The sequence below is a fragment of the Thamnophis sirtalis genome, unplaced genomic scaffold (assembly GCF_051295495.1).
Source record: "Thamnophis sirtalis isolate CommonGarterSnake01/CBP01778 unplaced genomic scaffold, rThaSir2_p1.2 scaffold_1, whole genome shotgun sequence".
NCBI lineage: Eukaryota > Metazoa > Chordata > Lepidosauria > Squamata > Natricidae > Thamnophis > Thamnophis sirtalis.
In genome coordinates this window covers 106263078-106290591 of record NW_028261381.1, presented here as the reverse complement: position 1 = coordinate 106290591, position 27514 = coordinate 106263078, and the positions used below count along the sequence as shown (strand labels likewise).

General features: G+C 37.3%; 1 protein-coding gene across 1 annotated transcript in view; it reads left to right on the top strand.

Moving 5' to 3' along the window:
- Positions 1–544: 544 nt before the first annotated feature.
- The window catches only part of MYBPC3 (myosin binding protein C3), an 82721-nt gene continuing 55751 nt past the window's right edge, over positions 545–27514 (top strand). The window contains exons 1-10 of the mRNA XM_087720820.1: positions 545–702; positions 9677–9943; positions 11911–12051; positions 15577–15663; positions 16035–16183; positions 18235–18352; positions 20866–20914; positions 22021–22059; positions 25684–25740; positions 26299–26301. Of these exons, the coding sequence (XP_087576946.1) occupies positions 678–702; positions 9677–9943; positions 11911–12051; positions 15577–15663; positions 16035–16183; positions 18235–18352; positions 20866–20914; positions 22021–22059; positions 25684–25740; positions 26299–26301 (935 nt within the window). The 5' untranslated portion in view covers positions 545–677. The remainder of the gene's footprint in view (positions 703–9676; positions 9944–11910; positions 12052–15576; positions 15664–16034; positions 16184–18234; positions 18353–20865; positions 20915–22020; positions 22060–25683; positions 25741–26298; positions 26302–27514) is intronic.

Genomic DNA, 27514 nt, shown 5'->3' with positions numbered 1-27514 from the left:
CATTCCACTCCAGTTTTCAAACTTGTTATTTACCCCTGCTGAGTTTGGACTTGAGATTTGTGGAAATAAGCACTAGAACTTTACTTCCCTATATTGATCAAAGTTGAAGGGTAGTTCTGTTATGTGACTGGGTAGCTCATCAAGGAATACTTTTGCAGAGTAGACTTGGTATACTGACACTGTTCCAAATGTAACACAATTGAATTCAAATTAAGCAAAATCCTTCCATTCCATTTCAGTGAACGGTGAACGGGACTCACCAATGCATAATTTCATCTGCATCTGTTCATAGTGTTGGAATTTACATTGATATGTTGAGGTTTTGTGTACATAATTAAAGACACAAATGATATCATGGAGAGGAATACGCAAGGACATCATTTTGGGCAGTGAGGTGTATGTAAGTCCTACATTGGATGAACAGTGGGGCCTGTCTTGGATGGTTCACACTCTCTGACACATGGAACTCAGCTATATTTAAACTGGCAGAGGAATTTTGTCAAGTGCCTCTGTACTGTTGATAAGGTGGTGGTGCTGACAACAGAAGGGGAACAACAGGGAGGAGCAGGAGGGGGCTTCTGAGTAGTATTTCTTGGAGGGGGGTCTTGGAAGTCCTTCAGTCTCCTTGCAGTGCCACTCAGTGAAAGGATCCTTTCAATTCACAAGCCAACGAGAAGATGCCAGAACCTACGAAGAAACCAGGTAAGGATAACTGGAGATGGAACAAAAGAGTGTTACTTGAGTAAGCATAGAGATGGAGCAGGTCTCTTCATTATATAGTGAAACAAGATGTCTTAACAATAAGGTTACATGAGAGAAAAATTAACCAGTATTCCCTTTTGAAGTAGGCAAACAGAAATATAATTAAAAAGGATAATTAAAATAAAGTGGCTTTGTTAATTTAAAATATAGGGAGGCTATACATTCTTTATTTCTTTGTCCCCTTCAAATTGCAGCTTGTGATTTTCCTCTGAATTTTTCCTGGCGTATGTGACTGCCATTGTTAATTATTTTTGTCCTGATCTTCCATACAAATATAAGTTTATAGGGAGTTGAGAAAATGAGGTACTTTGTTTAAGATGTAGTTTTTGCTCAATAATATTAATCCTTGTATTGGCAGAAATCCATAAATAATTCTTTCCTTTCTCCTTTTGAAATATGATATATGAGAGCTCTCATCTAGAAAAGCTATTTTGGTACCTTTTCTGAAAAGGTATTTAAATTAAAATGAAAAAAAAGGCAAGTCACATTATTCCCCTGTTAAATGTCTGCACCTTCAAAAACATACATGCTTCATTCCTGAAATTTAAACCTTCTTTAATGGTTTTACTTAAGATCTTATAATATTGAATGCTACATTCCGAGACAAGCTACTGGGGAATGGATCCATTGTTGTGATTGAATATTAGATGCCATTAACTCACTGCAGTGCATTTGCAAGGATATAAAATTAGTACTAAATCTTTTTGTCTTTTACAATCTCCTATTATATTGAGGATTGATAATCTGGGATCTGGTAGCTGCCTAGTTTAAAAGATAGTTTTCACCCATGTTGTGGTATGTTTGTTTTCCCAATTCAGCTAACTCTTCTAAGACACAGCATTCATTTGTTACTGTATATACAGCTATGCAAGGCCACTTAATGCATATCTCATATCACTGCCTTAGATTTTTTGCTTTTAAATTACCATCAAGCAATATAAGTACATACACTGCTTAGGGCACCAAGGAAAGGGGGACATCACAGAGGAGTTTCTCCCCTCCCCTGGCTACCATGTCCTTAATTGTTTATTGCCATGCTCAAGTTTTCAGCACATTGAATCTTAATGTCTTGTCAGTTAAGCAATGAAAGGGCTGAGAGGCACCATTTCCACCATTAGGACATCATTTGGCCTTAATTGAGCCCTGACCCACATACATGAATTATCACAATATTCCACTTTGCTCAATTAATATCAGGTTAATGTTGTCCCTAAATAACTGCTTATAAGTAGCAGGAAAGATTTATGTGCCCCCCCCCCCCCGGCTAATTGGATACAATTGACCTGAAGGGGGGAAAGGCTTCTTTGGATATCTTTCCTAGAAAATATAACATGTGATTAGATTAGAACTTCAATGGTTAGGCTAAAAAAATTATGTGAGAGCTGAAAAATCAGAACATTAGAAACGCAGCAGCAGCAACCGAGCAATGGCTTCTTAGGAAACAGAGAGACATTAAACTGGTGAGATGCCATTGGTTATGCTGTAATCAACAGTACCTGAGAAGAAATCAGAGGACTTCCATAACAAATATACTGTTTCCCCAAAAACATGATGAAATCTACATAGTCTTTTGCATTGTCAAAGACTCTTTCATTGTGGCGCCCTTCCTATTGGTTTTAGTGATAAATCCTAAAAGAATACACTGAAGTAATTGAATGGAATTACAGGTGTACATGGATGAATCTAGTTACTAGAAGCAGAATGTTGTAGGAAGAAAACCCAAATTAGGTACATTTTGGTATACATTGGTAAAAGTATCATGCAGACCAACAAGAACTGCATGGTGATATTGTGATGCAAGCCCTATTCTTTTTCAACGCATGTTGCAAAAGGGGTGGAGCATGTGGCATGATGCTATTAATTGGAGAATAAGGAGAAAATATTAGATGTAAATAAAATTAATGTTAGGGGTATACACTCTTGTTGAACTCTTCTGTATGACTGGAGGCCTCTGAAAAGGCTGAATGACTTTCGTGAAATATAGCTTGTGTCTTTAGTTGTTCCTGGGTCCTAATTAAGCCTTAGCAATGTTAACAGTGGAAACATCTGGAAGATCTTGTTTGGGTTGGGGAGAGAACTAAGATCAGCATTTGAAGAGGAGATCTCTGGGGAATACCAAAGCTGTAGATTAGACTCAAAGGCCAGAAGAAGTCCCAGAAGACAATGGTAAACCACTTCCATGTCCAATGACATCCACAGCCTCCTGCACCATTTCTCAGAAATTTCTCCATCACAAACCTCAATTGCCACTATCCTAGGACTCAGGTTCAGAAGATACCTGACTTTAGTAATGTTGACAGCCTTCTGGAACAGTTATGGGTTGGTTTTCATTCTGTTTTCTTTTTTAGGATACTGACTACTTTTTATTTTATTGCTATGGAGCTGACCTTTTTTACATGTCAGACTGTCTTCATGTCAGAATAAAAAGATATATTGAAGATAATAAATTTAGATGCTTGTCCCCAGAAACTCTAGGTGGCTAACTATATGATTATATATATGGATCAGTGGTGGGTTGCAGGTGGTACACCACGGTATGGGCATACTGGTGCCTGCCTGGAGCACCGGGTACTGTTCCGGTACGGTGGTCCGGAGGGCCCACCCACCCACCCGAGCTCCTTACCTATATTTAAGCTCTTTGACGCTTCCGCGCATGCGCACAGAGCACATGGTGCCTGCTCAATGCGCCGCCAAGTAGCTGGAGTGTCATGGAGGCTTGAGGAGGCTTGTGGAGGCATCACAAGAGGTAAGGATGCATGTGCACACTGCACATGTGTGCGTGCATGCTGTGCACATTCATGTGGTGGACGCCGGGCCCCGTTGCAACCATACCGGTTGCAATGAGATCTGGAACCCACCACTGATATGGATAATAGATGTGATAATTTGATTACACTTCTAATTTGTTCATTATTATGTGGAACAATTCCAGAATCAAAACGGAGAAGCCAGAAAGAAAGTACTGAACAATTATAAGTACGTGAGAACTGTGCACATACACAAAATGTGAGTCTTGAGTTGTAGTCAGCAAGAGCCTATGAACATCTAGGAGAAAAAACGTTTGCTAAATACAAGTCAGAGAGATGACTATAGGCCTAGGAAAAGCAGTGGAAAACATATTTTTATAAGATCACTTGCATCGTAGGAGCTGAAACTTTAGTAGTAGCAGCAACAGCAATAGCAGCAGTAGTTGTAGCAGTGTTTTCAATCTCATAAAGCCACCGAACTCTACTAAGATCCAGGGCAGCATGCAACATGAAAAATAGCATGAGACCATATCAGAATGAAAACAGAATGCATGTCCAGGAGAGAGGGGAAAATCATACTTAAATTAATCTGTAAAATATAGCAATAGCAGTAGCAATAGCATTTAGACTCATATACTGCTTCATTGTGCTTTACAGCCCTCTCCAAGTGGTTTACAGAGTCAACATATTGCCTCCAACAATCTGGGTCCGCATTTTAATGATCTCGGAAGGATGGAGGGCTGAGTCAACTTTAAGCCAGTGAGAACTGCTTGCAGTTGGCAGAAATAGCCTGCAATACTGCATTCTAACCACTGCACCACCATGGCTCTCCACTGTGCCATCACAGTTCTTGGTGGCAGATAGATACTTGGCATCCATCATAACCCAAGAGAAAAGCTAAGTTTTTTTTATACCGTCTTAAATACTGTCAGAGTAGAAGCCATAGATCCAGAGAGGGGGGCATTGCATTTGCTATACAATAAGGGGACTACAATGAGATCGTTTACATTGATATTGTAAACTGAGTCAACATGCTCTTTTTCATAACTTTGAGTATACAACTGCAACACGAAGCTTTACGAGTAGTAAACCTGCTTTTAAATGTAAATCTGTAAATACTAGGGCAAAATAATTATAGCTATTCTACATTAATGGACTTGTGGGACAACAGATGCATGGAACAATTATATACAAAGGTTTAATAAAGACAGGCTTGGTATGCACATCTTACTGGCAGTCTTTTGCTCAGGTTACTCTACTGGAATTTATAGCCTCAGCTGCTGTAGCGGAAGAAGAATGTAAGATTGTAAGACATCACAACTTGGGATCAAGGGAGAGCTAAGCCCGTTAATGGAGCAAGTGGCCTTTACTCTTTTCAGCTAGGAAATTTACAATAACTTTAAATAAAGTTCTAGAGCAAAACATTGGCCAATTCTCTCACTGATCCAGCTGAAGCTGCCACGGGCACATACCAAACTGATTTCCATTTGCTCTACTTTGTTGAAGGAGAGGAAGATAATATATTGGAAGTAAGAAATCAGCTAAGGAAAATTATTATTTGTACCTGTTCTCTCTGTACTGAGTACAGCATATGAAACTAACAGCAAAAAACCTTCTCCCTGACCAGAGTTGTTCTGGTGATAAAAGATAAGTGGGAAGCAGCCTGCTCAGCTGCACGTTTGAAAAGCTACTGAGAGATCAAGCTTTGACTAAATTGAAGGAATCAAAGAGTAGATCTGATAGACTTAATAGACTTAAATGAAGATCTCCCTCTCCCACTCATTACTCATATCATGGTTCAAAGAACAAGATGAAATATTCAAGCAGCATTTTGTCACTGAGGAGTTTAGTCATGCTATCCTGTGCTCTGTTCCTGTCCAGCAACCATTTTTGTAGGACAGGAACAGATAACATTGTTCTTTAATCATTTCTCTCCCATGACCTACGTGACCTTGGGGCACGTTCTCCTGAGGCTTACCTCGGTTTCTCAGCTACTTCACAGAGGAAGGAATGCTCTTCATTTCTTTTTTGAAGGAAGTCTTTTGCTGTGCATGTAAGAAGTTATCTCAGTAGCATAGTAGTTAGAAGGTTTGTGCCATACGCAGAATGGTCCTGGGTTCAAAACCAATAAAAATGCTGAATTTTAAATTATTATTTTTTCTCTGACATCCTTATTTTTTCCTAGGTTTTTCTTTTTAATAAGAAAAAAATATCAGGAGCCCCAGTATTTATTTAAAGAACAAAGCCTAGGGGGAAATAGGAATATCAAGGAAACTCAATATAGTTTCAAAAATATCTGTACTGCTGAATTTTCTGTGTATGAAACAGGTTTCTAATAGTTGTGCTGTTAATGTGATATTGCAACAGAAGCTGTAAAAGACCTTCTGGAAGGCAAAAAAAAGAAATTTTAATTTAAATGTAATTGTTGTGCCCATACATTATAGCGTTAACTTTAGCATATATAAATTTAATTTATATAAAATATATATGTATATACTATAGGAAAAAAATCTGGTCCAGTTCCAAACTGGGAGAAAGGCACTGGAAATAAAATGAAGGCTGACTGGTTGCAAGGAAATAAGGTTTATTTGGTTTCCAGAAACTTCAGTGGCTGCAGCAAATGTTTCTGGGGTGTGGACTCCTTGGCTGTGTGAATGGATGGATCTTTGTAGGGTTCTGGGGTTTTGTGATTGAGATGCTCCAGGGGGTGGTGCAATGTAGTGAGCCTTCCGGTCTCTTGCTATTCTAACGGTGGTGGGGTTACTCCTATCATATCCTAGAGGTCATGTCCTGTTCTAAGAATGTGGATGGGGAATGTAGATTTTAGGAAATTTTGTTTTTCTACTTTTAATCATTTCTGTGGGAGCTGGGCTGAAGGTGTTTTGTTTATGAAAAGTCTGGCCTGGATTTCTTAATAGGCACAAAATATGCATCTCTAAAGTCTTCAGGTTTCTGCCTGAGGTTGTTAAGAAAGACTGGGCTGTTTTCTGCCTTTAAGAACATGTTTCTCCATTTCTTCTTTGGGGAAATATAAATTCCCTTATTCAGAATATTCAGAATAAAGAATATTTTAATCTGGGGAGGGGCTTCCTACAATACACACACCCCGTTGCTTTCCTGAACAGAAGCTTGGGAAGGCACAATAGTAGAGGAAGTATCCAGTAAGAGGAGATCGTAGTCCTGGGTCTCTTTTAAGATGTTGCCAAACCAATTCAGACCCTGCCAGATTTTTATTAAGCTGGGTTGGATTTAAATTGCCATGAGCACAAGATAGAAGCTGCTAAAAAGGGCATTGTTGACAGACCATTAAAGTATTTATGGAAGATTTAAAGGCTAAAAAGGCTGGGTGACAACAACTGGCTTTACAAAGCTATCCCTCTAAATCTTTTTATCCTCCCGCTTTGAAGAGAGAAGATGAGCAGTAAGTGTTTGTCTTGCAGTCATTTTCCAAACTGGCTTGACTTCCAAGAATGCCGTAACCGAGTCCTGTTAGATATAAAGTAAATGTCAGGACTTAATTTTTGCTACCTACAACATGACATTTGTTTAGTGTTGGAAGGTTCAGTTCTTCTATGTATTGTCTCATTGTATCTTCTCAGTGACTGTCCTCTAATAGTGATGGATACAGTCAAAATGTATGCATTGGCCCACCCCATGCCCTGAACTTCTTTACAAATTTTATTCTCAGGGTTGTCATCACTTCCTACTCCTTCTCATTACTGTTACTTCTTTGATAATTGCATAGATACTAGACCGCCTCCATCTGGTCTTGCAGTTTGCATAAGCTGTCATCATTTTACTTTGAATACAGCTACATCAAGCATGCTGGCTTTCTGTCTAAATATATTTTCCTAATAAAGGGCTTCTGAAAGAGACAGGAGCGCTCGTCTGCAGAAATCCTTTGGTGAAATGCTTCTTATTTCATCTATATTCTACTCCATAAAGTTCCTCTGCTATCTAGAGAGAACGGTATTCACTTCAACACAACCAAAGTTTTCTGTTTATTTTTAAATCTGCATCTTCTTTTTTCAGAATCCAAAAGATTCAAACTGAAATTACTCTACATATAATCAACTAAATACCATAGGTGTCAAACATGGGGGGGGGAGCAGTCCCATATATAAGCAGTTCAGTTATTTTACCATTTGAATTAAGGCAGTTAAGGAACCCTGAGTTCTTATCCTGAGGCCAGCTGAAACCATCCAGCCCATTTCATAATTTTGAGTCAAGACCCACATACAAGCTAAACTGTAAACCCTAAAACAGACTTAACAAAATAAAAGATCTTTCCTAAACCGCAGAAAAACAGAAATATATATTTTAACAGTGTGTTTTGTCATTTATAGCTAATTTGCATTTCTTCTATGAAATCTGTAAAGTTTTATATTATTAATATGTTGATTGAGGCGAATAATCCACTATAAGACCTTCTTTTCCCCAAAGAGATATTCCCATCCATTTTGAAGTTTATTGCTCCAAAGTATCAATTTTTATGAGAAGAAAAATCAAATTAAAATAAGGCTATTTTAATGAAGTCAAAATATGTTTACATTTTAACTAGTCCTACTTACATTTTAGCTAGTACTACATAAACTAGACTACTAGACTACTAAAAGCTCTTATTAAACTAGACTACTAAAAGCTCTTATTAAAAACTTAATGGCTAATTTATACCTTTAGTTAAGTTCGTATGCACATGGGTGTCCATTTGTATTTAAACCCAGATAATATAGTTTGTGCATAATGAATCAGTAATGCTTCCTTCTACTGTCCCAAGGATCAAAGTCATTACCTAATTAATTTGATCCTTTGTACTTCCTCTCACCAGTTATCCACATTCCTCTTCACAAAGCAGACTGGGATTAGTAGTTTATGAAACTGGATATTACATAGAGAAAGAAATATATTTGACTCAAATGCAAAGTCACAAGCATAGCCTATGTAGGTTGTGCTTGTGACATTAGCACAGAAAATGGTTTAAACGAAAAAAATCCTGGTCAGAATATTTTTTTCAATTTTACTTTAGCAAATCAACCAAGATTCTCAGAAAGTTTAATAGTGCAATTGATTCCTATCATTGTAACTACCAACCAACAGTACATTCGGGGAATAATGCATTTCACTAACCAGAATCTCTGAATGATTTAGTAATATAGGGTTCAAAGATCATCATACAGTATATTTAATGTCACAGACCATGGATAGCTAAGACAAGGTCTAGATTTTTCAAAGATCATTATCTAACCAGATAGGAATTCTGGCTTCTACAGAAAAATGAAGCATTTCACGGGAAAGGAAATAAAACTGGCCTTCCTGTTTTCTGGTTCATAGCAGTGGGTTGCCTAAACAACAAGTGGTTGAGATAAAATGGAGTTAGAATCAAAGTGGTGTATTAAAAGTGAATATTCAGTCTGGATATCCAGACTGAATAAAATAATTTATGATCATCAGTTCTGAAAGTCAATGCCTGTAAAAAATATCGCAAATGCTATACCGTATTTTTCAGAGTATAAGACGCACCGGAGTATAAGATGCACCAAGGTTTTGAAGAAGCAAATTTTTTTTAAAAAAGTCTTTGCACTCTGCAAATCTCCCAAAAATATCTTGTTTTTTGTGAAAATGGGCTTGTTTTTTGTCCAAAAAAAGGACATGGATAGCCTTTAGGAAGCTTATAGAGTGCTCCCGGGGCGGGGGGGGGGGGGCAAAAATGAGCAAAAAATGCCCCAATTTTTTGCTCATTTCTGCCCTCCCCAGCCCCCAGGAGCTCTCTGAAAGCCTCCTAAAAACTATGCACGGCCATTCTGGTGAAGGGGTGGGGTTTCGGGAGGCAAAAAAATACTGTATTCAGTGTGTAAGACACACCAATTTTCAGCCTCTTTTTTGAGAGAAAAAGGTGTATCTTATACTCTGAAAAATACAGAAGGTATGAGGGATTAGAAAACAGGGTAGACCAGTGGCCCCCAGCTTTTTGGGCATGGAGAGAGGTTTTTCCCCAAATGGAGGGGGCTTGGTTTTGTGTGCTGCCTGCATCCTGTGGATGGGGCTTCACTTATTTCTGTGGTCCAGTTTCTGGCATGCTACGGACCGGTGCAGGCCCACAGACCGGGGTTGGGGACCCCTGGAATAGACTATTTTGCACTTTTTAATTTTATTTGCCATCTTTTTAGCTTCAGCATTCATCAAGAAACCAAAGACAAAAGATGTTTCAGCAGGAAGCACGGCTATTTTTGAAGCAGAAACGGAGAAGATGGGGATCAAGGTGAAATGGCAGCAAAATGGTGTAGACCTTGCCACAAGTGAGAAGTATATTATCAAATCAGAGGGGAATAAGCACACCTTGACCATTAATAATGTTGGAAAAGAGGATGATGCCACTTATGCTGTCATTGCTGGAAGTTCCAAGGTCAAATTTGAACTTAAAGTGACAGAACCAGGTAAACCAGAAATACAAGTGACTGTTTCGAACCATCATTATTGTGACACATGACCTTTCTTTCTTTGAAGGCATTTAAGCCAATAAAATGGGGGTGTTCCTAGGGAGAAGTTAAAAGGGGGGGACAAGATGCTAGCCATGAACATGCAATTGAAACCCTGTCCCTTTTCTATGTGTGATGCCTCAGCAGGCATCTCTTCCTATACACCAAAAATAACCATGTTACCCATGGTATTCTATTTTCTTCATTATGGTTTCGTGGTGGGAATGCGCAGACATGCCTTGATGACGTCTGGGTGGGTGGGAGGAGCCTCACACCACTGCCATTACCAGTTCTCCGGAACTGGTGAGGATCAGCAGCATACCACCTCTGATGCTACCCCCATGGGGAAGGAAAAACCCACTGTCTTAAAACAGAGTGTGATATTCCCCTTGTATTTGAATTATTATTATTTTTGTCACTTGAAATCTTAATTCGGGAACCATTAAGCTAAATGACATGACCATAGAACAATAGTTGGATTCAGCACAAACCTCCCATAGGCATATAAGTCATTTCTGCATTTGCAAGGCAATTGGACAAGCAGAGATTAGATGGGGGAAGAGGCAATCCATCACAAAAACCACCCCACCCAAACCAGTGAAGCTTCGGGATGATGAAGAGGATTTGTAAAATTCAATTTATTGTCCCAATTTATTGATTTTTCCAAAAGGCGAATGGACTTTCTTGTTTTTTTCCCCCTTTGAAAATGTTTCTATTTTTATCCACCAATTCCCGGTCAGGCAGATAAAATTGAAGAAGTTTCTTGGATGATATGCAAAATAAACGGTTGGAGGAACTGGGTATGTCTAGTTTAATCAAAAGAAGGACTAGGGTAGACATGATAGCAGTGTTCCAATATCTCACAAGAAGAGGGAGTCAAACTATTCTCCAAGGCACCTGAGGGTAGAACAAGAAGCAATGGGTGGAAACTAATCAAGGAGAGAAGCAACTTAGAATTGAAGAGAAATTTCCTGACGGTTAGAACAATTAATCAGTGGAACAGCTTGCCTCCAGAAGTTGTGAATGCCCCAACACTGGAAGTCTTTAAGAAAATGTTGGATAGCCATTTGTCTGAAACGGTATAGGGTTTCCTGCCTAGGCAGGGGGTTGGACTAGAATACCTCCAAGGTCCCTTCCAACTCTGCTATTGTATTGTATTGTATTGTATTGTATTGTATTGTATTGTATTGTATTGTATTGTATTGTATTGTATTGTATTGTATTGTATTAAAAAAAAAACCAAGTCCAGTTGCCTTTTGGAAAAAGCACCTTTGAGACAACCATGACTAGGATGATTGAGAATTTTCAAAGACAGTTTATTGAACAAGAAAAAATAAGTCAGTTCTGCAAAAATAAAATGTTCATAAATTATCACAAAGTGTAGGTTTGGGAAAGCATTTTAGCAATAGCAATAGCAATAGCAGTTAGACTTATATACCGCTTCATAGGGCTTTCAGCCCTCTCTAAGCGGTTTACAGAGTCAGCATATTGGCCCCAACAACAATCCAGGTCCTCATTTTACCCACCTCAGAAGGATGGAAGGCTGAGTCAACCCTGAGCCGGTGAGATTTGAACAGCCGAACTGCAGAACTGCAGTCAGCTGAAGTAGCCTGCAGTGCTGCATTTAACCACTGCGCCACCTCGGCTCTTCATTTTGGAGATAATTTGGTCCAGTCTACCATTAAAATATCTAACTTCCATTTATATTCTTCCAATGCAGCATGGAAGTGAAGTCCACTACCTCTGAGGGAGGCTGTTGTACAATTGAATCTCTCTTGCTGTTAGAAAATTCTTTGTGATACATTTAATTTTATGTTTTCTTAGTATTAACTATAACCTTAATTTTGCCGCCAAAGTGTCATATTGCTACAATATGCTGTAAACTTTCATTAAAAATAAATCCTATGGTATCTTTTTTTAAATAGAAAAAATGGAAGCGGTTCCTCCTCCTGATGTTTCTTCTGATCAACCAACCTTTTCAGACATACTTACTGTACCAAACACTGGACCTATAAATGCTGAATCTAAAGATGCTGAAGCTACAAGTGATAACAAAGCCTCAGAAGGTAAAAATAGTAACAGGCACATTAGATTAATCTGACCCTAATTATAAGAAAATGAATGTTTACTGACAACAAAAAGAATATAAAAAACCCACATTGTGTGGCTTGACAAACTATTTTACCTATTATTTGTTCTTTAGTATATACAGAATCACTTAGACAAGATGGACAGAATAGAAAATGTGATGAATGAATGAATGAATAAATAAATACATATAAATAAATAAAAAATACAACCAATGTACTATAAAACTTTGTTACTGACAAGAAAATGTGCATACCCTTCTATTAACTCTTTTCTTGTGCCTATGCCTGAAAAATTATTATTTTTCCCCCCCTTTGGGTGATATCAAAATGATATTATAACAGACCAAGCCACTGATCTGTTTAGTTCAACGTTGCCTCCACTGACTAGTAACATTTTAAAAAGAACACAATTTAGAGATTCAGAATATACAGCTGAGGGCGTTTTGTATGAAATGTAGAGGCTCTACTTCTTATGTCTAGCCCTTAGTTATCTTTCAGATAGTTTGCCAAATTATATACTTGCTTATGCTGATCTGCCTGCAGCTGACATCACAATGGCCAACAGCTACTGATTGTACAACTGTGATTAGTTCCCAGTAATCAATTTAATTCAATGAACACTTTTGTTAAATACAGATTTTTTGAAGTAAATTGATTACAGGGAACTAATCACAGTTGCTACCATACTCTGTCTAAAGTCTGCTCCCTGCTTTAATAGACCAGACCTGGCATAAATATAGCTGTGTTCTTTTCCATATCCTCTTGCTTGATACTGATAGACAGGCATGGTGGTTTACATAACTTACAGATGACCTTCTGTGGGATCTCCCATCTTGACTTAGGAAGATCCAGCTCATATTTTGTGCACAAACAAGTAGCTGGCATTCTATATAGGAACATCTGTACAGAACATGAGTGTTAGATAGGGTGAATGGATGAGGCAGACTCAGGCTTCAGCAACAAACAGCTCTTTATTAAGTGACAACTATGTACAATCCAGCAAAGACTCTGTCTGGCAGAAGCCCTTTTATAGGGAGCTGTCAGACCATTCAACCAATCAGATTTGAATATTGTTCCTGCTGGAGCAGAGGAAACTACCATACTGATTGTCAGTATGTAACAATGAGACAGGTCTTTCTGTACATAATGCTAGCTACTTATTTGTGCTGTTCAACATATGCTATTCCTAAGGTGACCAGATTTTCAGATTGGTAAAGAGGGACACCATTGACCGGGGAGGGGGGGGAGCTTGATTAAAAATTTTATATTTTGTCAAAAGGTCACAAAAGGCGATTACATGACCCCAGGACAATGAAACCATCATAAATACGAATCTGTTGCCAAACATCAAAATTTTGATCACGTGACCATGAGGATGCTGCAACGGTCGCTAAGTGTGAAAATGGTCACTAAGTGTGAAAATGGTCATCAGTCACTTTTTTCAATGCCATTGTAACTTTGGTCACTAAATGAACTGTTTGAAAGTTAAGGCTAGCTTGCATTATAATGCCTTATGCTAGCTTACATTTTCAAGAGAGAGAAGCTAAACTCCTTGTTAGAATTGAAATAGAAATGAATAGAGTAGAGTAGAGTAAAGTAGAATAGAATAGTTTATTAGCCAAGTGTGATTGGACACACAAGGAATTTGTCTTTGGTGAATATGCTCTCAGGGTACATAAAGAAAAATAAAATAGTAGGATAGTGGGATCCTTGCTGCACCAAGCTCAGAAAGCAGCGATCCCACCGTCTCCCCCACCCCACACCTCCTCTTTCTGAAAGAGGAGGTGTGGTGTGGGGAATCCTTCACTGCACCAAGCTCAGAAAGCAGCGATCCCACCGTCTCCCCCCACCCACACCTCCTCTTTCTGAAAGAGGAGGTGTGGGGTGGGGGTCCTTCAATGCACCAAGCTCAGAAAGCAGTGATCCCACCGTCTCCCCCACACCTCCTTCTCCCTCTCGTTTTCTTTTTGGGGGGAAGGAGGAGAAAGGACAAAAAAGAGAAAGAGGGAGAAATGGCTGCAGGGAGAGCGGCGCCTGAGAGAAGCGGGGGAAAAAAACCTTCCGACGGCTGAGCCGCTTGGCCCGGAACCGAGCCTCCTCCTCGCTGTGTCGCCAGAAAGCCCTCGCTCTCCCTGCAGAAAAACGGTGCGCATTGGTGCGCGCACGCACAGGAGGGGAGGGAGCTTCGCCCCTCGTCGGAGCCGAGCGGAGAGAGGGAAACCACTGCCCTCTAAAGGCCATATCGGGAATGACACTTCAGAGAAATAAAAACTTTTTTTTTAACAGCATCCTTTTTAAAATTGTTTTCTTTCTTTTGGAAAATCAGGACTTTTTGAACACGCTGCAGGACATGGGACAAATTATTAAAAATCATGACTGTCCCACCAAAAGCGGGATGTCTGGTCACCTTAGCTATTCCTGCTTGCATCTTACAACCTGCCACTATATATTGAACTGCCTCGGATGTCTCTCTGCATAGTTTGCATCTTGGATCCTTTCTAGTGTGATAGTCCATTGTCTCTATGGATCTGGTGCTTAGTGCCTGTTCTTGTGCTGTGGTGATCAGTGCCCCAGTCCTGTCTTTAAGTCCAGTGCTTTCCAGCCATTGGTAACATTTCCCAATGTCTGACACCTCAGTTATCAAACAATGCAGGGTCTTGCCTTGCTATGGCACTTCCTCTGCTGGAACTTCCTCCTGTGTCTGCTGCTGCCTCAGGCATTCTCTCACAAGCTCATCTTTGAATGCCATCTTACTGATGTATTCATGGGTGCTCTAGATTCCATCCAGGACAGTGGCTTTGAGACTTACCGGACTCTTTCTGGTTGGTGTATTGTCTCTGGGTGTTGGATTTGGCATGGAAACCGCTGTACATCATGAAGTGCTTCTGGGTCTTCACATCAGCAGCTTCTTCTTTGGCCTTCTTTGACTACATTGACAGGTTATCTGATGACTGGCAGAGCATACATGTTGGTGGCATGGATCTTGTATCCTTTATATTTGTGGGAAAAGTTCGCTTCGAGATTCCCCTCTTAAGTTTTCACCAAGATTCGAACAGCCTCCATCATACTGGAGGTTTGAAGGTCCCTGAAGACCAGGCTCTTTGCCAAGGGTACATAAATGGATAAATGGGTAATTTTTATTAAATATTTTTAAAAGGAAGATAAAAACTAATACAAGCTAATAAAAAGTAAGAAAAAGAAAAAAGGTTAAAGGTGTGAAAAATGAAAGAGAAATAAACGAAAAAGAAAAAAGAAAAAAGATATCCAGCAGTAGCTTTTCATCTTCTTTATAGTAATTATAAGTACAATTATAAATTTACCATTTATCTGTGGTTACAACATAACATCTTCTTTCTATAATCTGTATTTTTTGTTTTGGGTTGTTTTCTAGCTTTAGTGTTCTAACCATTTGTAAAATGCTCAGAATCACTGGGAGTCAGGCAGCATATCCATGTATATTATTATCATTTTTAATTATATTAATCTTGATTTGACTTGCAGTTCTTCCTACAGAAGCCCAGAAAGAAATACCTGTCGACCCGATTGGCATTTTTGTGACTCGACCACATGATGGAGAAGTTACAGTTGGTACATATATGGCACAGGAGGGGTGGGGGTGGGGGGCTGAGCAACACTCATTTTGTCATACACACACCTAACCTCCCGTAAAAGGTGGAATGAAAAATTAGGAATTTTTTTTTGCACTTTTTGGAGGGTGGGGTGCAAAATGCTAGCTTTAATTCTGAAGGTGCATAAGTCTCCTCTTTCACCCTTTAAACCCCTGACTCAGCTCCCTTGTGAAGCTCAAGTCTCCCCTGGCATGATTCTCAGAGAAATTGTCTGTCCCTGTCCTAGGACCTTAAGGGGAAGATTGTTTTGTAAAACTAGTGTCTCTGACATAGTCGATAATATAGCAGGAACCCTTTATTCTGATTACTCACCTAAATTTCTCTCTCAAGGTGGGAACATTACATTCACTGCTGTAGTGGCAAGTGAAAGCTTGCTGAAGAAACCTACAGCCAAATGGTTCAAGGGAAAGTGGATGGATCTGGCAAGCAAAGTAGGGAAGCACCTTCAGCTTCATGAGAGTTATGATCGAAACAATAAGGTACAACTACCTTACAAAGAACTTGTCCATTCCACTTTCTATAGAAGCAGCATAATCGTAACAATAACATTTCTTCTTCTCAGCAATATCAAGAAATATATATATATATATATATATACTGTTTTATTATCTTTGGACATAAAATACTGTTTACAACCTTTGCTTAAACTATACTGAATAAGAGCTAGTAAAATTACTTTAGGTGTGAAATGCCACTCAGTGTTATGTATCTTCTCCCAATTCATAATTTGCATTAGTTAAGAAAGTACATTTGTGTCAGTAAAATGATGAAAAAAGTACCTCTTAAGTCTGTTTTTTTTCCAGTGACTAAATTTTATAGATGAAGAAGGGTTAAGTTAATCGCTTAAGGATTAACTTTTTTAAAATCAATCTGAGTCTTCCCAGAAACTTTTTTTTCCTTTTTCAGTTTTAAGTGTACTAAACTTGGCTTTGTGTATTTCATCATTCCATTCTAACTAGAAATAGAGAGAAGAATGTGCCTCTTCTACTGTAGTTAGCTAACAATAGTTAAATATATAGAAAATATAATGGGATTCAGACAGTATAATAAAACAAAGAATGAATATATTACATACATCAAGATAAATTTGTAGATATTGAGGCTCTCACTAGAGTTCCTAATCAAGTTTAGTGATCCATTCTTATGATAAACGATTAGGTAGGGAAAAAAAATTAAGAGAAAAAAGACACAAGAACATTTTCATTAGGAGAAGGTAAAAGGTAAAAAAAAAAAATCCCTCAAACTGAGTTTGGCTCCTAGAGATTTACTGTGAAGTAGTAATTACATATATGTATGTATGTATGTATGTATGTGTGTATGTGTATGTATGTGTGTGTGTGTGTGTGTGTGTGTGTGTGTGTGTGTGTATATTTAAATATATTTAAAGTCACAACCCCTGGTATGCCCAAATATGGGAGGAAGGTCACACTTCCATTCTCTGCCTTCGGCTCGTCACAAGAGACCATCCAGACAGAAACCCAATATTTTTTACTGTTGCCTTTTTGTTGTACAAATATAACAAATGTACAAATATTACATACATACATACATACATACATACATACATACATACATACATACATACATACATACATACATACATACATATATATATATATATATATATATATATATATATATATATATATATATATATAAAGTCACAACCCCTGGTATGCCCAAATATGGGAGGAAGGTCACACTTCCACTCTCTGTCTTCGGCTCGTCACAAGAGACCATCCAGACAGAAACCCAATATTTTTTTTACTGTTGCCTTTTTGTTACATTTGTTATATTTATGCTGATAAATAAATAAAGGGAGACTAGTATAGATCTATTTCAAGCTATTTAGCTCTCAACAGCTAGCCACACCCTTGTTGGGAATCGAACCTGTGCTCTATTGCCTCTTAGGCAGATGTGTTAACCATAAGCTACAGAGCTCGACTCCTTATCAGCCAGCCAGGGTGAAATATTATTATTATGAAAAAAATATTGGGTTTCTGTCTGGATGGTCTCTTGTGACGAGCTGAAGACAGAGAGTGGAAGTGTGACCTTCCTCCCATATTTGGGCATACCAGGGGTTGTGACTTTAAATATATACCTCTCACCCTGGCTGGCTGATAAGGAGTCGAGCTCTGTAGCTCATGGTTAACACATCTGCCTAAGAGGCAATAGAGCACAGGTTCGATTCCCAACAAGGCTAGCTGATGAGAGCTAAATAGCTTGAAATAGATCTATACTAGTCTCCCTTTATTTATTTATCAGCATAAATATTATATATATATATATATATATATATATATATATATATATATATATATATATATATATATATATATATATATATATATATACATACATACATACATACATACATACATACATATACATACATACATATATATATATATATAAAATAGAGAACCAGATGATTATTGGGAAATTCATACAGAAGAAGAACTCTTAGTTAATAACAGTCAGATTTATGTGTCTATCTCCTAAAAGGGTCCAATTATTTCTTCTTTTCAAGGTTTATGTCTTTGAAATGAATATTATTGATGCAGAACCAAATTATGCAGGGGGATATCGATGTGAGGTGGCTATAAAGGACAAATTTGACAGCTGCAACTTTACCCTGGTTGTCCATGGTAAGGTGTTATATTTTCCTTATTACCAAAATGTTTGTTTTGGCAGCATTGTATAACATAGTATCAATATTACAGCTACTATAATATTATAATAGTAATGATAATTACTATTATTTCATGCTGAATGATGTGTCTTGTATAAGGCATGCACTGGGAGAAAATACACATCAAATATTTACTCAGAAAAGGATTGATAAAGTCTGACTAAAATAGGGTTTTGGAGAAGGGACAAGAGGGAAATGAAAAAACTTCCTTTTAATTATTTATGTATTTAGTTATGGACTCTCATTTTCAGTGTTTACATATAAATCAGTTTTATTGATGTATTTCCATGTTAATTTTTATTTTTAAAACAATTACAAAGGAAATTTCTGCTTCATTACATTTAAAAATATATGTTCATGGATCTCCCCCCCCCCCCGCCCCAATGTCAGTATTTTGAACCAGGATTTTTATAAATTCCAAGATAATTGGATAATGTACAAGCAAAGTCTTGTACAATTCAAGGCTTTTCTATCTTAAATTAAGCTCCACTTAAGTTGGAAATTACTCCCAGGTAAGTAACTATAAAGTGGCAATTTTAACCTGCTTATCCATTCAGAAGGTATGCATTGAAGGAATTTCATCTCAGATTATTTTAGAGACAATGGACGCAAAGCAATGTAATTCAGTTGTAGTTTCAAATCGATATATGAATATTAGTTGTCCTACTCACTACAATAGCAGAGTTGGAAGAGGCCTTGGAGGTCTTCTACTCCAATCTCTTGCCTAGACAGGAAACTCCATACCATTTCAGACAAATGGCTATCCAACATCTTCTTAAAGACTTCCAGTGTTGGGGCATTCACAACTTCTGGAGGCAAGCTGTTCCACTGATTAATTGTTCTAACTGCCAGAAATTTCTCCTCAGTTTTAAGTTGCTTCTCTCCTTGATTAGTTTCCTCCCATTGTTTCTTGTTCTACCCTCAGATGCCTTAGAGAATAGTTTGACTCCCTCTTCTTTGTGGCAATCCCTGAGATATTGGAACACTGCTATCATGTCTCCCCTAGTCCTTCTTTTCATTAAACTAGAACATACCCAGTTCCTGCAACCGTTCTTCATATGTTTTAGTCTCCAGTCCCCTCATCAACTTTGTTGCTCTTCTCTGCACTCTTTCTAGAGTCTCCACATCTTTTTTATATCGTGGCAACCAAAACTGAATGAAGTATTCCAAGTGTGGCCTTACCAAGGCATTATAAAGTGGTATTAACACTTCACGTGATCTTGATTTATCCCTCTGTTTATGTAGCCTAGAACTGTGTTGGCTTTTTTGGCAGCTGCTGCACACTGCTGGCTCATATTTAAATGGACTCCAAGAACACTCTCACAGTTACTACTATTGGGGAAGGTACCACCTATACTGTACCTGTGCATTTCGTTTTTCTTGCCTAAACGTAGAACCTTACTCTTTTCACCATTGAATTTCATTTTATTAGGTAGTGCCCAATGTTCAAGTTTGTCAAGATCCTTCTGTATCTTAGGCCTATTTTCTGCCTATCAATACATGTCTGTATTGTAAGATGATATAATTGTATTTCTGCAATTTAATTTGTAATCCAATTACAAAACAGATCACCTATTATTTGTTTTAAATGTTGAAAGCATTAAAACTGCTGTGATTGCAAACAAACCAAATTCAAATTAATTTTGCGTCTCTAACAATGTTAGATTGTTTATTCAGCAAAAGTAAGTTGAATGTAAGACTACTAATTCTGTTTTCTCTAAGGCCCAACCCCAAAAGAGGAAGGGAAAATGCTTGCTACCACATGCAGAACCTCTTCCCACAAATGATTTGAAACAATAAGTTGCTCATTTCTGTAGCTTGATTTAAACATAGAAACTTGCCAGTTTTAGAAATTAGTTAGGAATTGGAAAAAGATCTCAACCATAATTTTGACTTTTCTTAGCAGGACCTAATATTTGTCTAAAGGAATTTCATGGAGAAGTAGATTTTTTTCACTCAATGACCTTCAGTTCAATGGGACTTCAATTCCATCACCTCCCAAAACTCTCTTCATCTCTATCAGCATGTCATTTTGCGGGCTCCTATAAGGATATCACACTCACTGTATTTATATAAAGTAAAATCAACATTTGGATTGTCCTAAATCTAAGTTTTCTATCTGTCCTTTAAAAGTAATATCTTCAAGTTGAATATGACTTCTGGTGTCCAAATGATGCATTTATATAGCAATTGGTAATAATATGGAAGTGGTTTGCTACTGCTTTCTTATGCAATATGTTTTCAGCTCTAAGTCTAGCCTACAGTCCTGGGATTTTGAAGTAGTCTCTTTTCTAAGTATTAAGCAAGACAAGGATTTTCCTTTTTGCATGAAATTTTAACCTCAAGATGAATACATTAAAAGCTGTACAAAAAAAAACCCCAAAGAACCCAAATGTAAGTTTGGGAAGGAAATATAAGTTGCCTTTGAATATTGTCTTATTGTTATTACCATTTTCTGTATAATCACAGAGGCACCTGCCACAGCTGACCTGGACATCCGATCAGCATTTCGGCGGACGTGAGTGTTATCACCAATGTTTATCCCAGTTTGCCAATGAAAGAGACAACTCTGAATGAAACAAAATGGTTGCTAGGAATATTTCCCTAGATCAGTGGTTCCCAACCTTATTTTGACCATCCCCCATCTAAGCATCTCTAAAATCCTGATTCCCCTCCCCCTGCCGGTGACATATAATTCTTAATTTACTTAAAAAGTGAAATCTACTCATGTGGAGGAAGCCTAAAAGGCCATTAACTTGGTTTAAAGAAGGTTCAATTGCCCCCATTAAAAAACAAATCCCCCCCCCTGTGGGGCATGGGCCCCACATTGGGAACCACTGCCCTAAATTAAATAAATTCCTTGAGGTCACTCTACTTTGGAAATCCTGATTCAACAGTAATCAAACGTAGGTGCACACATAGAAATAATAGATACAAAAGAAATAGAGATAATAATACAATCATGTTGTATGATAATCACATACAAAGCTTCTAGAAAACTGATGTATAGATCCAACAGAATGTCACTGGCTAAATCTGCACTCCAGATTTGCGCTTATAGCATAAACCAATGTGGGAGCATGCTGAGAGTTCCTAACACAGCACAAGGAATCGTGCAATTAGCCCAATGTCTAAAACTGAGGTCTCTAGCCAAGTGATTCAAGCACAAGCCACATTTGTGCACATCCTAATCTAACAGCCACGTTCATGTGTATGGTCCAAAATAGCAAAAACCTTTTCAAGTAGCAGTTATAATTTGAGTATTTATAAAACATAATTTTAAATTTTAGCATTGGAATCAATACTTCTGATAAATGCTTCCTATCATGGCGAAGCTACAGAGGAAATGGGAAAATTGGGGGGAAATCACTTGGTTTGTTTGGAAGTATCCTAATTATCAGAAGCATTTGTAAACAACAAGAGACAGCAACAGCAACTACCACAACAAATCACCCCAAATTTTCTATAGAGATTAAAAGATAACATAGTTCCTGTGTACAGGGTAAGAAATGGATCAATATAGTTTTTAAAGCAGGATAGAGAATTAGAAATGTAGGTAAGGATTTTTTTTTTCAGCAGAAAGAAAATGTCTTTGTTTAAATTCTTTGTATAATTCTAATTTAGGAGCACAGCAGGAGGAGGAAAGTGGACATCAGCATGCAGGTACCTGGTTTTCAGTACTCAGCATTGATCACCATTGTGAGCTGTCACTTAAACAGCACTTTAAACAAAATTTAACTACAGGCTCTAACATGGACAAATGACTTAGAATAACTTTATTGTCACTTTGAATTACCTCACTCAGAAATAAATATGAACTTATTTCTGTATGAGGCCAACTTGAGACACAGATTCCTTTGTAGAATAACAAAATCCCTGGCAAATATTCTAAAAAAAATAATGACTTTATAAAGAACATTGATGTTGCTCATTATTCACCTATATATCCCTAAAGTATGAATTGCTTTTATTAATCAAATATTTGCCATGCTCCCTGCCAAGTCTGCCCTGCAGTTTCAGATGCATAATAGCAATCCTGCTTTCTTTTCAAAGTAGCTTAATATTTTTATGACTACATTATCACTACTATCACTTTGTCTTCAGTGGCTACCATATTGAGGAAGAATGCAAGAAGAAGATTTTTGTTAGGTTTCCTGATTAGTTTGGAAAATTGACATAATGCTAATTGTTACTTATGGCTAATTTCAGCATGAAAATGCCACATTAATCATTCTTAAATGATTGATCACAGGACATGCTTATCTATTAATTAGCAATAGCAATAGCAATAGCAGTTAGACTTATATACCGCTTCATAGGGCTTTCAGCCCTCTCTAAGCAGTTTACAGAGTCAGCATATTGCCCCCAACAACAATCCGGGTCCTCATTTTACCCACCTCAGAAGGATGGAAGGCTGAGTCAACCCTGAGCCGGTGAGATTTGAACAGCCGAACTGCAGAACTGCAGTCAGCTGAAGTAGCCTGCAGTGCTGCATTTAACCACTGCGCCACCTCGGCTCTTTAGCTATTGCACTGTTAGTGGTTTCTTCAATATACACTATATTGCCAAAAGTATTTGCTCACCTGCTTTTATTCACATATGAACTTACTGTAAGTGACATCCCATTCCTAATTCATAGGGTTCAATATGATGTCAGTCCACCCTTTGCAGCTGTAACAGCTTCAACTCTTCTGGGAAGGCTGTCTACAAGATTTAGGAGTGTGTTTATGGGAATTTTTGACCATTCTTCCAGAAGCGCATTTGTGAGGTCACACACTGATGTTGGACAGGTTTATGTGGCCTACCACTTCGTGGCTGAGTGTCTGTCATTCCCAAACACTTCCACATTCTAATACAGCTGACAGTTGACCGTGGAATATTTAGGAGTGAGGAAATTTCACGACTGGATTTGTTGCACAGGTGGCATCCGATCATAGTTCCACGCTGGAATTCACTGAGCTCCTGAGGGGCGACCCATTCTTTCACAAGTATTTGTAAAAACAGTATGCATGCCTAGGTACTTGATTTTATACACCTGTGGCCATGGAAGTGATTGGAACACATGATTCTGATTATTTGGATGGGTGAACGAATACTTTTCGCAATATAGTGTAACTTGCCACATGAAAGAATCTATAATATCATACTGACAATGTTCAGGGATTGGCTTTTTCCAACATTTCCTAGCAATTTGAGATAGTTACAGGAATCATCTGGACTCAATACACTGTTTTCTAGGACCATTCTGCTTTTAATAATATGAAAGTCTATTTTTCCCCAAATTAGACATTTGTCTGTCTCAAATAGCCATATCCCAACATTTCTTTAGCTTCTGTAGGGTTGAACACCTGGCAGATAACTCTTATCCCCCATATCTTTTCTACTGCACTAGCACTGACAACATTCTTAAGGTTGGCTAGAGCGGCAAGAGAAAGGAAGTGGCTGGGGAAGCAACACTTCCTTCAACAGGTCTCTGATCACATACCGGTAGCTATAGGTCTATAGGGTGGTTTGGGATTGTGCCATAATACTCCTGCTTTACTGGGTAACCCAATTGAATCCATGAATCAGGTGCCAGAGATGCACCATAGTATGGCTTAGGCAGGGCTGTACAACCTTGACTTTAAGACTCATGGACTTCAACTCCCAGAATTCCTCAGCCAGCAATTCTGGAAGTTGAAATCTACAAGTCATAAAGAATCAGATTGGGTCAAAATAAATTTTCAATATCATTTTGATTTTAATGAAAAGGAATGATTTTATATTAATCCCGCATGATTAAGTAGAAATAGAATTATTAAACTCTATGAACAATTCTTTTTTCTTAATCTTAATTTTCAGTTTAGAAATAACTATTTGAAACAACATCTCTGAAGTAAGGAAGCTTAGATAACTAGACTTTTTGTCCATAATTTTGCTTTTTGATGTTCGTAAATATTAGCAAATTTTAGTATAAAATGGCATTTGATTTGTGATAAATATTTTAAAATATACCAGAATTGCACTTCTAACAATTTACACATTTGGCATATATTTTGTTTAATTTAACTTCTGTTTTCATATGTCTTAATAGTGTTATATTCTCTTAAATTGCAGGTTTAAATTGATTTGATTATTTTAAACAACTGTATATATCTGTCTCTCTACCCGAGGAACTCTTAAGAAGTACAGGCTCAAATATTTTTTATGTTTCCTCTCAAATATCAACTCTATAACATTGCTTATCACTTTTCTCATGCAATACAATAAGTAACATATTTACAATAAGTAAAATATTTAAGGTTTAATCATGCTCGCTAAGAATCCTAAGAACTATGCTTTCAGCATATCTGAAAAGTGATAGCTTGGGGATGATTGTTCACCCAATTACAATCAACATTTATTTTTATTTGAACTGTGGCAGCTTAACTCATTTTCCTGCTTCCCTCCTCCTATACAATAGAACCTCTGGTCACAAATGCTTCTGACAATGGCCAAATCGGGGTGGTGGTGTTTATGCGCCAAATTTCCTGTTGTTTGTTTACAAACAACAGCGACCCATGTGTGGCCGCCACATTAATTTTGCATTAATTTTGGTTAGGTTCGGATCATGACCAAATTGGGTTGCGACCAAAGTTATGGAATGAATTATGGTCGTGATTAGAGGTTCTATTGTATGCGATTCAACCTTCTGGAGCAAATCTGGACAATGTGCAAAAGACAATAGAGGAAATAGATACTAATTTCATTGATGGATTATTTTCCATCATTGGATAACAACCACACTATTATAAAGACCCAAAGTCACTGTGTTTGACAATATTAAGCTGTATAGTAAAACCAAAACCAAAAATAACAAAACACTGTTTGTTATTGAACTAATTAAAATGGTTTTATTAAAGGCTTATGTTATTTATTGAAAATTGTTGCCCGTTTCTTGTATATGAGTAACAGTCTAATATGGATGACAACAGGAAGCATGTTTTTCTATTTACTGTGTTTATATTCAGAACAGTATTTGCAGAAAAGGAAATAAGCTTGTATGATACCATACCTTGTATGATACTTATCCAGATGCAATGGACTTGGTAAACTTTTAGGAGGAGAAAAGAACAAAATAAGCTATGTTGTTCCTGAAGTTTATTTTGAATCAGACCTGATTTTGTTCCTTTCATCCTTCTGGCATTGGCTGCTCAGTGCCTGTTCCAAATTAGAGAAGTCTGGTATGATTATGTATCATTATATAAAAGCAAAATATTCACCTGGATCTTTTTTTTAAATGAGTCCTGTTCTTGTTCTGTTATACAGTGTGGATGGTCAAGATGAAGGCAGAGAGTTGGATTTCACTTCCTTGCTGAGAAAGAGGTGAGTGGTAACTGTATAACCAATTCACCCTTCAGAACAATGGGATGAAACACTTGTGGGACCAATGAATTATGTCAAGTGCTTTGGGAACATTCCCCCAGAAGGGAAAAATGGGTATAAGATGTCTTAAAGTTACCAGCTGGGACAAATGTCTGTTATTTCCAATTTAAAAAGTGGGGGGACTATAATGGCATGAGAACTGACAGCTAGGGTGGTTGCATCTGATTGAGCAACACAATTTGTCAAAAAGTAGATGCAAGGAAAACATTCCCAAAATGGCCAATTCAGTGTATCAATGATACTAAGGAGTTCTAAACAACATAGCACTGTAATCTAGAATATAAAACTGAGAAAGAAGATTAGTTAATTTAAGGCCACTTGACAGACTGATGAGAAAATTTTAATTTTTCCTCATTTTCTCTTATTTGCAGGAATCTTTTTTTCCCCGCATTAACATTTCACTTTTCTGTCTCTTTCATGCTTCTCTCCCTTTTTTACTTCTTTTTGCATTTTGATTTGCATCTCCACTTGGAAATCTTGCCTGGAATTCTGGAACAGAGAGTAAGATTTTACTTTAATTCCTTTTAAACTGCATGAAGTATGTATGGTTTGCAGTTTACATAGGCATCCATTTCTTTCAGTGCTTTGGAACATCATAACATATAATCACCTCAGATATTATTTAAAATATAGCTCGAATGGATGATGGAGCAGTCATTTTCATTGATTTGCTTGCTTAATGTTCTGCTTTAGAGCAGTTTTGTTGCATAATTTCCAAAATAGGTTATTTGAGAATTAAGTTTGAGTATCTTCTATATATATAATCATATCTAAGGGCATTTTTCTGCCTTCTTGAAGTAACTGAGGTGGACCAGCTTCTTTAATAAGCAGCTTATAAATCATCCATGGATCATGTCTCACAAAAGCTCTTGAGCTAAAATAATCTTTCTGCAATAAGCTACATTGCAACATCTTTTAAAATGTCAGCTGTTTTTGTCTTGTTACTGACTTCTGTTGCTGTAGTGATGTATTATTTGAGCCTGAAGTTGATTATGTTAATGTGCAGGAAAAATATTAACAATAAGATAAAAACTGATACTTGGTTTTATTTAAAACCAGAATTATCCTTCAAATGAGATCAGATTTTGCTATGATGATAATCTATCATAATTTTCAATTAGACCTAATGAAGAAAAAAACGAATGGAGGGATAAATGTCACTTCAGTATCAACTAAACTATTTTAACCATAGGAAAATAATATAAAGTCTTTATTAATATTAATTATCTATGTTCCACTGGAATGTTAGATAGCTAATTTGGAACCAGCATTGAATCTAAAAACTGCTAGTATTGGAATGAAGTCCTATTCTAGGAGAGTTGAACCAAAATGACTTCTAAATATTTATGCTAAATTGTTGGAGTGTTTCTCACACCCCAAACACTGGATTTGCACCATCAAGGATCTGCAAGACTAAAACATGGTATCCAGAAGGATGTAAGACCTTTTTCATACAAATCATTTAGCAGTTTGGAATTCCATATTGATGGGTGGTTATGTTTACAACGAAGATGACATACTATCAAATAAGTTATTTGAGTTTAGTCTTAAGAAAAAAAAATCAAATAATGAGAATTTTCAAATAGTTCTATATCTTAATGTTTGACAGGAAAGGTTTTTCTTTCTTTCTTTCTTTCTTTCTTTCTTTCTTTCTTTCTTTCTTTCTTTCTTTCTTTCTTTCTTTCTTTCTTTCTTTCTTTGTAACATGAACGTT